General features: G+C 47.3%; 1 protein-coding gene across 1 annotated transcript; it reads right to left on the bottom strand.

The window, feature by feature from the left end:
* Positions 1–1,083: 1,083 nt before the first annotated feature.
* On the bottom strand, positions 1,084–11,975 carry CALM1 (calmodulin 1). Its single transcript, XM_057731433.1, has 6 exons — positions 11,750–11,975; positions 8,789–8,819; positions 7,668–7,811; positions 5,385–5,491; positions 4,820–4,955; positions 1,084–4,653 (listed from the first exon to the last, which is right to left on the bottom strand). Exons 1-6 carry the CDS (start codon positions 11,750–11,752, stop codon positions 4,625–4,627), a joined length of 450 nt encoding a protein of 149 aa, XP_057587416.1. The 5' UTR covers positions 11,753–11,975; the 3' UTR covers positions 1,084–4,624.
* Between the last annotated feature and the right edge of the window lie 567 nt (positions 11,976–12,542).

Here is a 12,542-nt window from a genome sequence, read left to right as displayed (position 1 = left end):
TTTCTTTGACCCACGTTCCAATGTTACATCACAGTCTTAACAGCAAGCTTACCCTCTGCTCCAAACCCAACAGGGAACTGCTGAGACTTTAAGAATCCCATTTGTCATCTGCAAGCATCCAGCATGCCTACACTCTTTTGCCTCCCACCGTTTAGGCTGCAATTTCAATTTAAACACCAAGTGATGCCAAGCTGAGTTGGTCAGAATCCTAGAAAGCCACAGGTAGATGGTACCTAGTCCAACAATCTTATTTTAACTGAGGCGTAGAGGTAAAGAATCTGTCTGCGGCTACCGAGGGACAGAAGCAAAACTAGGAGCCAGGCCTAAAGTCTCAGCAGAGGGCTCTGAACCCACAGTGGTGTCTCGATCCTTGTAGACAAGGGGCTGACTGTATACAGAAACTAAATGTTCCCTTGCGCTGTCTCAAGCCTTCTGGCCAAAGGAGGGGCTTACCCTGTGATCACTCCCATTCTTAGCCCTCTTGTGCTTCTGTGCAGAGTGGGAAAGAAAATGGGCAAGGCAGCCTGGGAAGGATCCTTCTGGAAACACAGTCGCAGCCAGGGGATGGCTCTTCCTGCTAGAGAACCCTGTCTAGAAACGAGGGTCTGAGATGGCTCTAAGGGGAAGGTTTCAACTCCAAGGTGCTGAATGGAGGCCGCAGCCCCCATGCACTGCCCCCGCCCCCATTTTCCTCAGCTGCCTGCTCTGGACATGGGCAGAGACATGTGCTTATGTAATGTTAAGTTCCCATCTAATATTTAAATTACTATCTAAAGTTTAAAGTGTACTTCTTCACACAATTCCTAAAGAGACTTGGATTCACCTTGACATTAAAGAGGCATCTTTTTACGGTGTTAATTTTCCACATAAAGCAAACACAGATACCTTAATACGCCAAGAGATTGTGTTAAAATGTCAGCTATTGACACCTGAACTTTAAAAACCAGGGTAAGGCTGTAGTGGGATGTGTCTGCAGTGTTTCTGGCCCCTCCCCTACCATACTAGGGCCCAGGTGGAATCACATTTATTCATTGAGCAAAAGGAAAGCATTGCAGGCTAAAAACCTACAGAGTTCGCAGTTACAGGTGAAAGGCTGCAGAAATGTTTATTGAATACAGTGCCAGGTTTATAAATAAAACTTATTTACAATTTCCATAGAGTTGGTCCCCCATCAGAGAGGTGGTTAAATCTCCAAACAGTTTTATCTCAAGATTTACAGAAGCGTTCAAGTACATCTCCTTTGCAAATCGCCACGGTGAAGGGTGACTTCGGTAACAAAAGAACTACCACCATCTTTGCTACAGACGTGTTTAATGAACATTATAATAGATTTGGAGAAAGAACACACACTCCACCCATGCCACTACCTTCTTACTCTGAGGGATACAGACAGCAAAGAATTTCTGTCTCCTACAGGGCAACTTCAAGGGATCAAAAAACATAATAGTAACCGCCAGCTGAAGGGATAGATTAAGACACATTCGTGGAATCTAGTCACTGCCAAAAGGATAACTGTATTTAGAATATACAATAATTAATTCAAATGTTGAAAGGAACTGAATGAACCAAGAGCAGACTTGACCAAATGTACATTCTTTGTTTAGGAAGAAGTTCCCAGGATGCTGAGGGGCTGCTAACATGCTGCTACTCCGACGGGCCACAGCAGCACGGGGCTTCCTGGACAGCCACGCGTTACAATATGGGTACAAGTACAGTCAGACATGCGTTTATAAAGAGAATATAAAAATATGTACAGTAGCTAATTTTCAATGTGTTTTAAGTTGCCGAAAGACACCAATTTAAAGTGTGCAAAAATTCGTTTGTCAAAAAATCAGAAAAAACCTTCCTTGGCAACAGTGCATCAAAAGCCCATCTGAAGTATCAAGATACATTTGCCTCGCTCGACACCCACCCCGAACAGATGGAGAACAAAACTATGAAAGTGTGTGCCAAGGACTCAGCAGTTTTTAATGGCAAGTCTCAGGCTCAAGCGGGATGCCAGTTAAACTAGTCACTTTATATATATATAAATATATGTATATATTTATAGAGCAGTTAGAAGTAGGGGCAAGAGTTTACAGGAAGGTGCTGACCAACGTTCACAGTACTGCCACCTCATCCAGCTCTTTCCTCCCACAAACCTCTGGAGACTGCAAACACCCAACCCCTAGGCTGGTGGTTCCCTCAAAGGCCAGAGAGAAAGGCTACAGTGGACTAAGAGTTCCCTCTGCACCAAGCTGGAACTCGGCATCCCCTGAAGGAAAGGTTTCTGGTTCCCGTACAGGATCCTGGCCATTCAAGAATCTGGTTTCAAGGGCAGTCTTTTAGGAAAGGCTGCGGGACTAACACGGAGTCCACCCAGCTTCTAGAAAAAAAGACTTGGTGAAAGGCAAAGTTTCTGAAAAACAAGCCGAACAGCCCTCAACCCAACTACCAAGAGGTCATCGGCCACAGGCCTGAGACTGGGTCAACAGTCAGGCTACTTGACCTCCCTGCAAGAAACATCCAGGTTAGTAACTTACTTGAACCAGAAACCCTAGTCCTATCTCACCAGAAGAAAACCCTCGAGGTATTCGGAGATGTTCCTTCCAGATTCAGGGAGTTATGAAAGCCAAGCCTAACTCATGACGTCAACCACTCTTCTATGGACCAGAAGCAAAGGCAGGTGGGCAGGCTCCTCTCCACTGCTCTGACCCACCCCTCTGGCAGGAAAAATAACTGCAAAATGCCAGAGAGACAAGGAGTAGGAGAGGGAGAAGCCAAGGGTCTCTATAAATCAGCCCTGAATGCACCCATTTGGCTGCGAAGAGCTTCTCACTGCCTTGCTAGCAGCCTGCCACTGTTCCCTGGCAAATTAAAGCCTCCCACACACTGAAAACCCAAACCTCCTCGCTAATAAGATACAACCAGTTAACACCCTGAAAAATGCACATTCAGCCTTCATTTCAAAAAGAAGCTCTGCACTAAATCCCATGTCTTCTAGGGGGCTTTTAAGCAAACCAATCCCACTGCAAAGACCAGTACCAGTATCTCTGAGTTTTGGTTACAGATTTATAAAAAAACACAAAATCCCCTCTGGGCTGGAGTTTTACTTTCAAGTTGGGGGCTCGCATTAGTTCTTCTTAGAGGGGTAGGAAAGCAAAGTCAACGTAAAAAAAAAAAAAAATTTTTTTAAGTAAAAGGAGTCTAAGGTAAGTATAATCATAAATTAAAATTTGTGAGTCCAAAGGTGACTGGTAGTGTCGTTTAGGCATGAAGAGACTGGCTTAGAAAAGTGACTACTGCTTCTACCACACACAGCGAGGATTGAATTACAGACACAGTAAATCATGTCTCTTGCACAGATGGTCTCAAGTAGTTACATAAAACAGGTAATCAGCAGCACAACTGATAAGAACCCCTAAATACATGCTTGAGAGAAAGTGGTTTTTTTCCTTCATTAAGAGCTCTACTGCCTGAATAATCATTAAGTTACCATAACTCACTCTCCCCCTGCCCCCCCCCGCCCCCCTCCCCAGTGAAAATACAAGTAGACCTACATGTCCATAAATAAGATGAAGCAATCAGTATCTGCTTGGTTTTGGGCAAGGTCTCAGGCTCAGCGGTTGGTGCTGGGGTTTCAGGAGGGAGGGAGGGAAACCCAATGCTGGGCTGTGGGCATTTAAAGGTACATTGGCCTCCCCTCCAACTGCCTTGTCCCCATTTAGATCTCAGCTTTACAAAGCATTTAACACCACTTTAAGTTAATGGTCTTTTTATTGGAAAAAAAAAAAAAAAAAGACTAGCATTTACAACTTGGAATGGACATAAATTGTCATTTCTTGAACAGCAATGTTGATGGTTGTGCTGAAGTCCACAGCCACAGCCTACTCTGCTGGCTCCAAGTCATGGTTCAGAAGGTTTTAAAAACAGAGAGTCCAAAGATGCTCCCTTGATAAAGGTTTCTTTTTAAAAATTTGTATGAATGGTGATAGCCTGACACCCATTCCGCTCTAGAACAATGCAAACAGCACTAAACCAACACACGCGGGCATGCCACCAGGGTGTGTCACGGTCACCACAGTCGGGGCACAGGGAAGTTACAAGAGGGCCATCCTGCGAGTGGGGCTGTGCCTGGACAGTTTATCCTCCACAGCATCCTGAGGTAAACCAATTTTAAATGTCTCTTTTCAGTAAACCAGCTACGACAATTTATACTAACAAATTGAACTAGAACCCCTTTGAGTAAGCTTTAAATTTGTTTTTTCATTTTCCATTTTTAATACAAACGCCTGACTGTGCTCAATTGTCAAGCTGCATGCATGAAAAACTGGCCAGCCCAAACAGTGTATTAATCATGAGCAGATGGACCTGCCAGGAGTCCACGAAGTGGACTTATCATTAAGGTAGGACAAGTATTTATATCGGAAAACGGATGTGTAGCTTGATCTTTAGGGGACAGGACCACCAACCAATACATGCAGATTTTTTGTGTGTGTGTGGACAGAAGGTACTTTTGACATTCAGTTTTGCTATATAGAAACAGAATGAGTAAATGAACTTTTTTTTTTTTTTTTGCAAGAGGTAAGTAAAAGATTCAATTTGATTCTTCTAGAGGGGGGAAAAAGGAGCTGAAAGTAGGTCTTCATTTTGCAGTCATCATCTGTACGAATTCTGAAAAGACAATCATAACTTTCGGTTATCTTCAAAAGCAGCGTTAATGAATACAACATCGCTACTCTGCACAAGGAAAACAAAAATCTAGCTGAAGCAGTTAACTTGTTCATAGATTCCCAAAGGGAAAACTTAAAAACCAAGCTAAGGAAACGCAGTGTCTTACCTTCGTAGTTCACTTGTCCGTCTCCATCAATATCTGCTTCTCTGATCATTTCATCTACTTCTTCATCTGTTAGCTTTTCTCCTAAGTTTGTCATGACGTGACGTAGTTCTGCGGCACTGATGTAACCATTGCCATCCTGTGAATGTTCAGCAGTTGTTACTGGTAGGGACTCGTAGTGGTTCAGTGTGGGCAAGGAGGCCTTGTCTTAGTTAAGTCCCCGAGTTACTGCCAACCAAGTGCTCATCAACAGTCCTCCATCTACAGTTCCCACCTCTACCTACTAAACACATGCAGTCAGCCAACACAGACAATGCAGGAGCTTTTGAAAAGCAAACAGAAACTGAAAGTAACAATCCAGAAACTTGGTTCAAAGCCTCTCTACTGTTTGTTATGCTTACTCCCATCTGACAAGGTTACTGCAGTAAGTCAGGATATCTGAAAGTGAGATTACAGAAGCTCAGGCAGTTAGGTAAGTGTTCCAACTAGAACAGAATGTTAAAGCTTTTAGAAATGCGAGCCAGAAAGCCATACTTCAATAGAGTCTGCAACGCAAACGCACGGTTACCTTGTCAAAGACTCGGAACGCCTCGCGGATTTCCTCTTCACTGTCTGTATCTTTCATTTTCCTAGCCATCATAGTCAAAAATTCTGGGAAGTCAATGGTGCCGTTACCTCAAATTAAAAAACAAAAGCTTGTGTAAAATAAGTGCTCCAGTGACGCTACTCCGGAGTGTTAATTTTAGAACCACTTTATAGAACAGTAAGCGTTTGCTAGGACAAACTGGTAAATTGTTTTACTAGGTTGAACCATCTTAGCACTAAACTATTCAAATACTTCACAGGGCAATTTCACATAATTCAAACTAGTAATCAGTGCCCAGGATAGCATTTAATGATGCAAAGGAAACTGCACACGTGGATTCTTGGCCACTGAAGGGTTTGTACAGTTCAAGAGAAAAAAAAGCCCACAGCGGTGCAGGCTGAATCTTTTACTGCCAAGGGAGGCATTTGAGTTTTCCTTCCCCCGAGTCACGGAGATCACTCAGATCTAACTCTGTCTGCGCTAGTGAGGCTGGTAAAGGCCCATAATTGGGCCTCCAGGAGTACACAACGTTTTTAGGAAAGAAAAGGATTATGAGCAGAGAAAAGCTGACTTTGTTATGCCTGGGACCATAAAGTGTTGGACAGTCTTCTCTAGGAGGCATTTCTCAGCCACATTATGATAAGTCACCTAATCGTCTTCTCCCCAACTCAGTATCTTTATTTCCCATTAAAGGCAAGGCTCAGAAGTGTTTTTCTCAGCTCAGAACATTAACATTCAGAAAACTTTGTCAGAAGAATCTGTTCTGTGGCCAGTATTCCAAACAACTCCTCCTTTAAAACCAACAGTTAGATGAATACCCCAAAGACAAGCCACCAGATCAACAGTGTAACTTGAAAAGAAATAAAAATTAAATTAGAAGAAAAAAGCCTTATGTTAAGTCACTTATTTTCACCAGTACCTGTAAATCAAAATACTTCAGAGATTCCTTCAACTCTATTTGGCCTCCAAAACTTTGAAGCATTATTGATATTCATGGAAGACAAAATCAATTATTTGATATGCTCTCTTCTAGCCACGCAGCCATGTCCTTAGGCATCATCATATTTATTCACTGCAAATACTAGATTCTGTAGCTTGACACAACTTTCCCCACCTTGTTCCGTAAAACCTGAGAGCCTAATACACTTTGCCAGTCTCCAGGTAGTTTCCCAGGGCTTACACAAAACATGAGCAAGCCACCCCATGTTCCCAGATGGCCGGTCACCTTAGTGGTCAAAGGAGACAGAACTATGAAATACCTCTTTTTCCAAATTAAGAATGAAAACAGTCTTTAGAAGTAGTTCAAATGGGCTAAAACAACTGTTAAAGAGCTGACACAAAACCCCTGCTTCTAAATGTACGCCACCAGACAGGTGTAATTCTATTTTATCACCTTCTCATGCCATATTTTTAAATGGCTACTATCAAGCCAATCATCAAGAAAGTAGTCTAGATCCAAACTGTTTATTCCTACCTCATCTTTTCAAAATTTACTAATGTTCTACAATATTATGGTTGTAGATTTGATTAATTTACTTAAGTTTATTCAATAAATTAATTAATTTAATTAATATTATTTTCCAAAAACCCGTGTTTTCTTGGCGGGGGGGAGGCGTTGATCAAAAACTACTTACTGATAAAAGTGACCAACAAAAGGTCTATTGTCCACGGTTCTGGAGTCCAGAGGAACGACCAACCAAATGGTGACCAACTGCTAGAGGGGTTACTGCTTGTTCCCTCAGGCTCTGCGTCCTTCTACTAGCTTCTATACATCTATTCCCTACAGTCATCATGCACCCCACCTCCAAGCCTCACATGATCCTCAAAATTCTCTTCACATCAACAGCTCACACTGTACTCACTTGCATACACTGACATCTAAGAATGCTCTTCCCCCGCTTCACTTGGGGTTTTTCTCCTCTTAGAGACAATAAGCTTTTTTTAAAAGGTCTACGGCTATTTACTTTTACTTTCCCCATAGGACTCAGCGCATACTCTTGGGCCAGTTGATAAAAGACTGAGCTGTAGGTCACGGCAAGTAGAAAAGAACAATACTGTGATCCGATCCAGGAAACACTCTAGACAGTGAGCAGGGCAAAAGGCAGGCCCATAATCTTCTATTTTAATTGTCAATGGCTGTAAGGAAACCACAGAAAAGATCTTTGCACATTTGCCTTGCTCTGGGGACCTGAAAGACAATCTTGTAACATGTCTGAACTTGAATTACACAATGCTGGCATTCATTCATAGTTCTAGAGCCCTTACCATCAGCGTCCACTTCGTTGATCATATCCTGCAATTCTGCTTCTGTTGGGTTCTGACCCAGTGACCTCATGACGGTTCCAAGTTCCTTTGTTGTGATGGTGCCATCGCCGTCTTTGTCAAATAGGGAGAAAGCTTCCTTGAATTCTGAAAACAAAAGTTTACCTTTTAGAATGAATGCCTTCACCCAACTCAGCCACAGCAACCCTTCCCTTGAACTTGCCAAAGCGAGCCGTCCAAGTTGTGCAAGTTAACAGAAACTGCCTGCTCTTTATCTACGGAAACAAAGATCACAGCAGTCCTATTGCACTGGCCTTCAAACAGTAATCCACAGAGCAAACGTCGCTCCTGGTAACCAGTTCCATAAAGCCACAATATTCTCACATTTTTAAAGAAGGCTAAGCTTCAACACACTTAATTTGGTCCTAGGTCCAATCTGACAAGTGAAGATTGGACCACATGTTCCCTTAAGGTCCCTTCCTGTTAAATTTACAGCCATAAGAACTCCTTGTTTCACAGCAACAGGAAGCAGTGGTTACCAGAAATGTACAATCTCATGTAACCAGTGTGTGCTCTCTATGTGGCATTCAGAGTACGTCAAAGGCATTCCTGGTTTCCTAAAGAGAAACCATCTCAAAAAAAGTCCTCCAGGGACTATCAAAAGCTTAAATCTAACATCATTCCCTTCCTAATTATTACAGTGGTCCTCACACTCGTTTTCACCCATTCCCATTTACAGCAACTACAAGCTTTCATGGTGAATTACTAAAAGACCTATGGCATAAGAATTCTAAACTATGTTTGTGAGAAGCAGGTGCCATGCAATTTCAACATATACAAAGCCTGGCACACTGTGAAGCACAGTCAAATACTCCAAAGTGTAACAAGTGAGTATAAAGAGCTTAAAAAAGAAAAAAGAGCATTCTTAGTTCCACTTCCTTCCTCATTATCTCCGAAATACTGACAAGGAGTAACACTTGGCCTAAATATCTCTGCTTATTGTTTTTGTTTAAATAAATTCTTAGAAAACTGCTCAGACTATAGGGGGGAGGGGACAGAGGAGTCACCAGAACTGAGCCTGCCTAGGTCTGGTCTACTGAAACTCCCTGAAGTCATCAACTTACCAGCAATCTGTTCTTCGGTCAGCTGATCAGCCTACACAGAAAAATAAAAGATTATAATTCAATCCACCAGAGTTTGATTGAGGTCAACGAGTTTTTCCAATTACACTTTTTCCTTCTTTTTTATTAATTTTTATTGGAGTACGGCTGCTTTACAATGTTGTGTTAGCCTCCACTGCACGACAAAATCCAATTACGCTATTAATAGTGCTCTTTCAAAAATCAATCTCAAAAAAAAAATTAGCTGTCTGAAAACTTCAGCATGTCACTTAATAAAAACAATTAGAATAAAGGGAACCCTTTATGCTATTTTAAAAACAAAGGATGACAAGGAAGTGATAACACCTCATTTCAGGTTTTCTTCTCTGGGCTATATGTTCTGCCATCTAACTAGGAAGGGTCAGTTCCTAACTTGAAAAATGGCACCTCTAGTGGCAAAAGGCCCACTGCATCGGCTGCAGAGGAGGCTCCGAGAAAGAAGAGCGCCACCTACTGCACCAGGGACACCGCAGTCCCCACTTCCATCCAAGAAGGGACCCAGCCTGCCGCTGCTGTCACTGCAGCCAGGATCGGGTCCAGGGGCAGGCTTTTAGTGCACCTTGCGCATTGCTGCAAGCACTCCAAATCTCCAAACTGGCGTTACATAATGGCATTGGGTTGGATTAACAGACTTTTATATCTATTTTATGAGATACAATTAAATGGAAAAAAATACACAGCAATGGGTTATTCTACCAACTTCATTTCCATGTAACAAATGCTTTCCAATCACTTAAATTAGGCAGTTATTTGTTAAAAGCCTACCATTTAGAACAGCTAAATCTAAATGCCCTTGGTCAAATTATCCTATGATTCAAAAGCCAGAAAAAATGGAACCGTCCTACAACTGAGCTGTTACAAAACTGCAAAAATTAAGTACACAGAAACTACATAATAATTATGAGACTGTCCCCTCTCTTTTTTGGAGAGGAACTATTAACTTTGCTAGAGGATATTTACTCTACCCACTTTAAGGATGACTTATGAGCTGCGCATAATAAACATTTTACTAGAGGTGGTTATGGCCGCGAAGCTAATTCTCACTTGCATTATTTGGTCTCCGCAACACTGAACCTGTGCCTCCAGCCGGGGGAATTCGAGCTCTCAAGGAGAGCTAATATGTATTTTTATTTTAATGAAGGACGCCTAATGAAGCCAGTTCCACAATAAGTTCTAATAGAAAGCTGATGGCATTCAGTTTATTCTAACTCATCAATGAGAACTTTCACAATAGGAATGATGTTCCAATATATTGATTTGGGGAAGAAACTTATTTTTTCAAATTAGAACTGGGTCTTCTTTCCTCTCCACCCCAGACACAGCAAGTTGGTTTTCTTTATGCCGAATGAAGGAGAGACGATGATTTACGTAAAGCCAGGGCAACGTCTGTCTTGTACAACAGGAAGCGCTGCCACACCTCGCAAGAGAAGCTGTCACCTCACCGGGGAGACAGTCTCACCTCACCGCAAAATTCTCGTATTAGGCTTGTTATCAAGAGCATCAGCCTTCCTCGACAAAGAAATACACCCCCCACCACTAAATCACGTTGGCCTTGGGGGCGAAGGTGCTCTGAACCTGCCGGGAGCCCTCTCCCCACCCCGCCAAGCCAGAAAACGCTGTGGGTGATGTCAGCCCTGCCCGCCGAGGGAGGAAGGGGACTGTGGAAAACACACCCAGCGAGGCGCACAGGCGCATCTGGCGATCTAGAGGCTGCAGAGAAAGCGGAAACGTGGAGGGCATCTCCCTTCGGACTGGGAAGTGCGGGGCGGAGAAAACGCCTGGCGAGGGGCCGGGCAGGGGAGCAAGCCCCGAGCGCAGGAGGGTTCCAGGGGAGGAGGCGGCTCCGGGGCGGGGTTCATCCCAGGGAGACCCCCCCCACTCCCGCCTCCCGGCTGCGCGGCGGGCGGAGGCCAAGCGCGCGCCGCGCCTCCCACCCGCTTCTGCTCCCGGAGGCGGCGAGCCCGCCGCGCCGCCACCTTCTCCCCGAGCAGAAACTTTGCGTCTCTCCTGGAAACCGAGCCGCGCGCCAGCTCCCTCCTCCCCCGTCCCCCCCCACCCTCGCCCCAATTAGCGCGAGCCGAGCGCCTCCCGCGGGAAGGGACCTCCTGGGGTACCAGGGCTCCCGCACCCCTTTACTACCGCACAGGATGGGGGGCTGCAGAGGCGCGAAACAGGGAGACACGAGCCCCGGCTACACCGTAGGGCCCCGCCCGGGCTCAGGGCGGCCAGCCCGCCGCTTCCGCCCTCTCCGCCCCCCACCCCGCGCCTTCCTGCCCCCACCCCACCCTTCCCCGGCTCCTTCCTTCCCAGCCCACGCCCGCGCCGCGCCCCCCGGGAGGGAGGAGGAGAGAGCGCCGGGAGAGAGCGCCCCAGGGGGACGGCAGAGTTGGGGGGAGGCTGCCGGCGTGCCCCGCGCCCCGGCCGGAGCAACGTGCGCCACCTGCTCGCCCCGGCCCATTCATTCTCCGCCGCCCGGCCGCCCCCGCCGCCTGCCAGCCGGGGTCTCGTGCCCGACCCCGCCCGGCTCCCCCACCCCCCACCCCCCGGCCAAGGCGAAGCGCTGCGGGCAGCGCGGGTGCGGCGCGCGGGATGCGGCGGTGCGGTCTGGGGGAGGGGGGCGAGGCAGAGGGCTCCGGTGCAGCTGTGGCCAGAGCCCCGGCCCCGGGGACAGCCCACGGTCAAGTCCAAGTCCAGCTCCAAGACGGACCAAAATTTAAAGGAGGGTCCCTGGCCGAAGAAACCGACATGCAAATCCGGAGTGCATCCTAAACCGCAGCTGCTGCGTAACACCCGGAAAAGAGAAACCCCCCCCCCCACCAAAAAAAATAAAAGGGGGGAGGGGGAGGGAACAACAGACAACTAAAAACTAGGGAAGAAATCACGGGCTGGCAACTGCTACGCCGGCGTTTGCCACTCCCAACCTACCATGGTGCGAGCGAAGGGAGGAAGAGCAGGGAGAACGAGGGCGGCTGCCCAAGCGCAGGCGCTGTGACCGCAGGGGTGCCTCCCCTACCGCTGCTGCTGCTGCTGCTGCTGCTGCTGAGGTGCGCTGAGCCCTGTGCCGCCGCCGCCGCCGCCGCCTGCGCCGCCGCCCGACTGAGAGTAACGGCGCCGCGCCCGCGAGGCTCTCAGCACCAATGCCGAAGTGCGAGCCTGCGCTTCGCAGTATATATACGGCGCCTCGTATCCCTCCGCCGCAGCCGCGGCGGCCTCGTTCTGAGCCGCGCGGCGAGGGCCGGGCCTCGACCGCTTGGCCCCGCCCCCCGACGCGCCCGGCCTCCCGCCGACCCCTGCGCGCCCGCACGGGCGGGCCGGGGCTGTGGACTCGGGCGTCGCTGATGGTTCGGGGAGAGGCGCAGGGTCGCGAGGCAGGTGCGGCGAAGAGTCCCAGGAGATGCCCCCCGGAGCCGAGGCAAGGACGGAACGTGTGCATAGCCGCGACTCGGGGCGGCCTGGCACCTGTGGGACCCCACCCCCACCTCACATCTCCTACCGCTCCGCTGGGGCTACGGGTGCCCCTGGCCTCTGAGTCCCCAGTTGGCCGCCTCCGTTGGGGAGTTATGGGCGGTCCGAGGGCAGGGGGCGGCCGCGGGGAGCTGGGGGCAGAGGAATTGACCACACACCTTCAGCTGCCGAGGAGAGAGGTCTGCAAGGGGAAAGGCAGTGTTCCTCGTGCAAGATATTGGTCAGACGTTTGCTTTTGAAAACTGGAAGTAAT

This window comes from Hippopotamus amphibius, chromosome 4, assembly GCF_030028045.1.
Source record: "Hippopotamus amphibius kiboko isolate mHipAmp2 chromosome 4, mHipAmp2.hap2, whole genome shotgun sequence".
Classification (NCBI taxonomy): domain Eukaryota; kingdom Metazoa; phylum Chordata; class Mammalia; order Artiodactyla; family Hippopotamidae; genus Hippopotamus; species Hippopotamus amphibius.
The sequence above is the reverse complement of the archived record's forward strand: the minus strand, read 5'-3'. Positions and strand labels throughout refer to the sequence as shown.

What these genes read in the sequence shown, in the direction of transcription:
- CALM1 (XM_057731433.1), bottom strand. An exon ending in GACCGAAGAACAGATTGCTG is followed by an intron (nt 7,812 to 8,788) that starts GTAAGTTGATGA and finishes TTTTGTTTTCAG; the next exon opens with AATTCAAGGAAGCTTTCTCC. An exon ending in CAACGAAGTGGACGCTGATG is followed by an intron (nt 5,492 to 7,667) that starts GTAAGGGCTCTA and finishes TTTTAATTTGAG; the next exon opens with GTAACGGCACCATTGACTTC.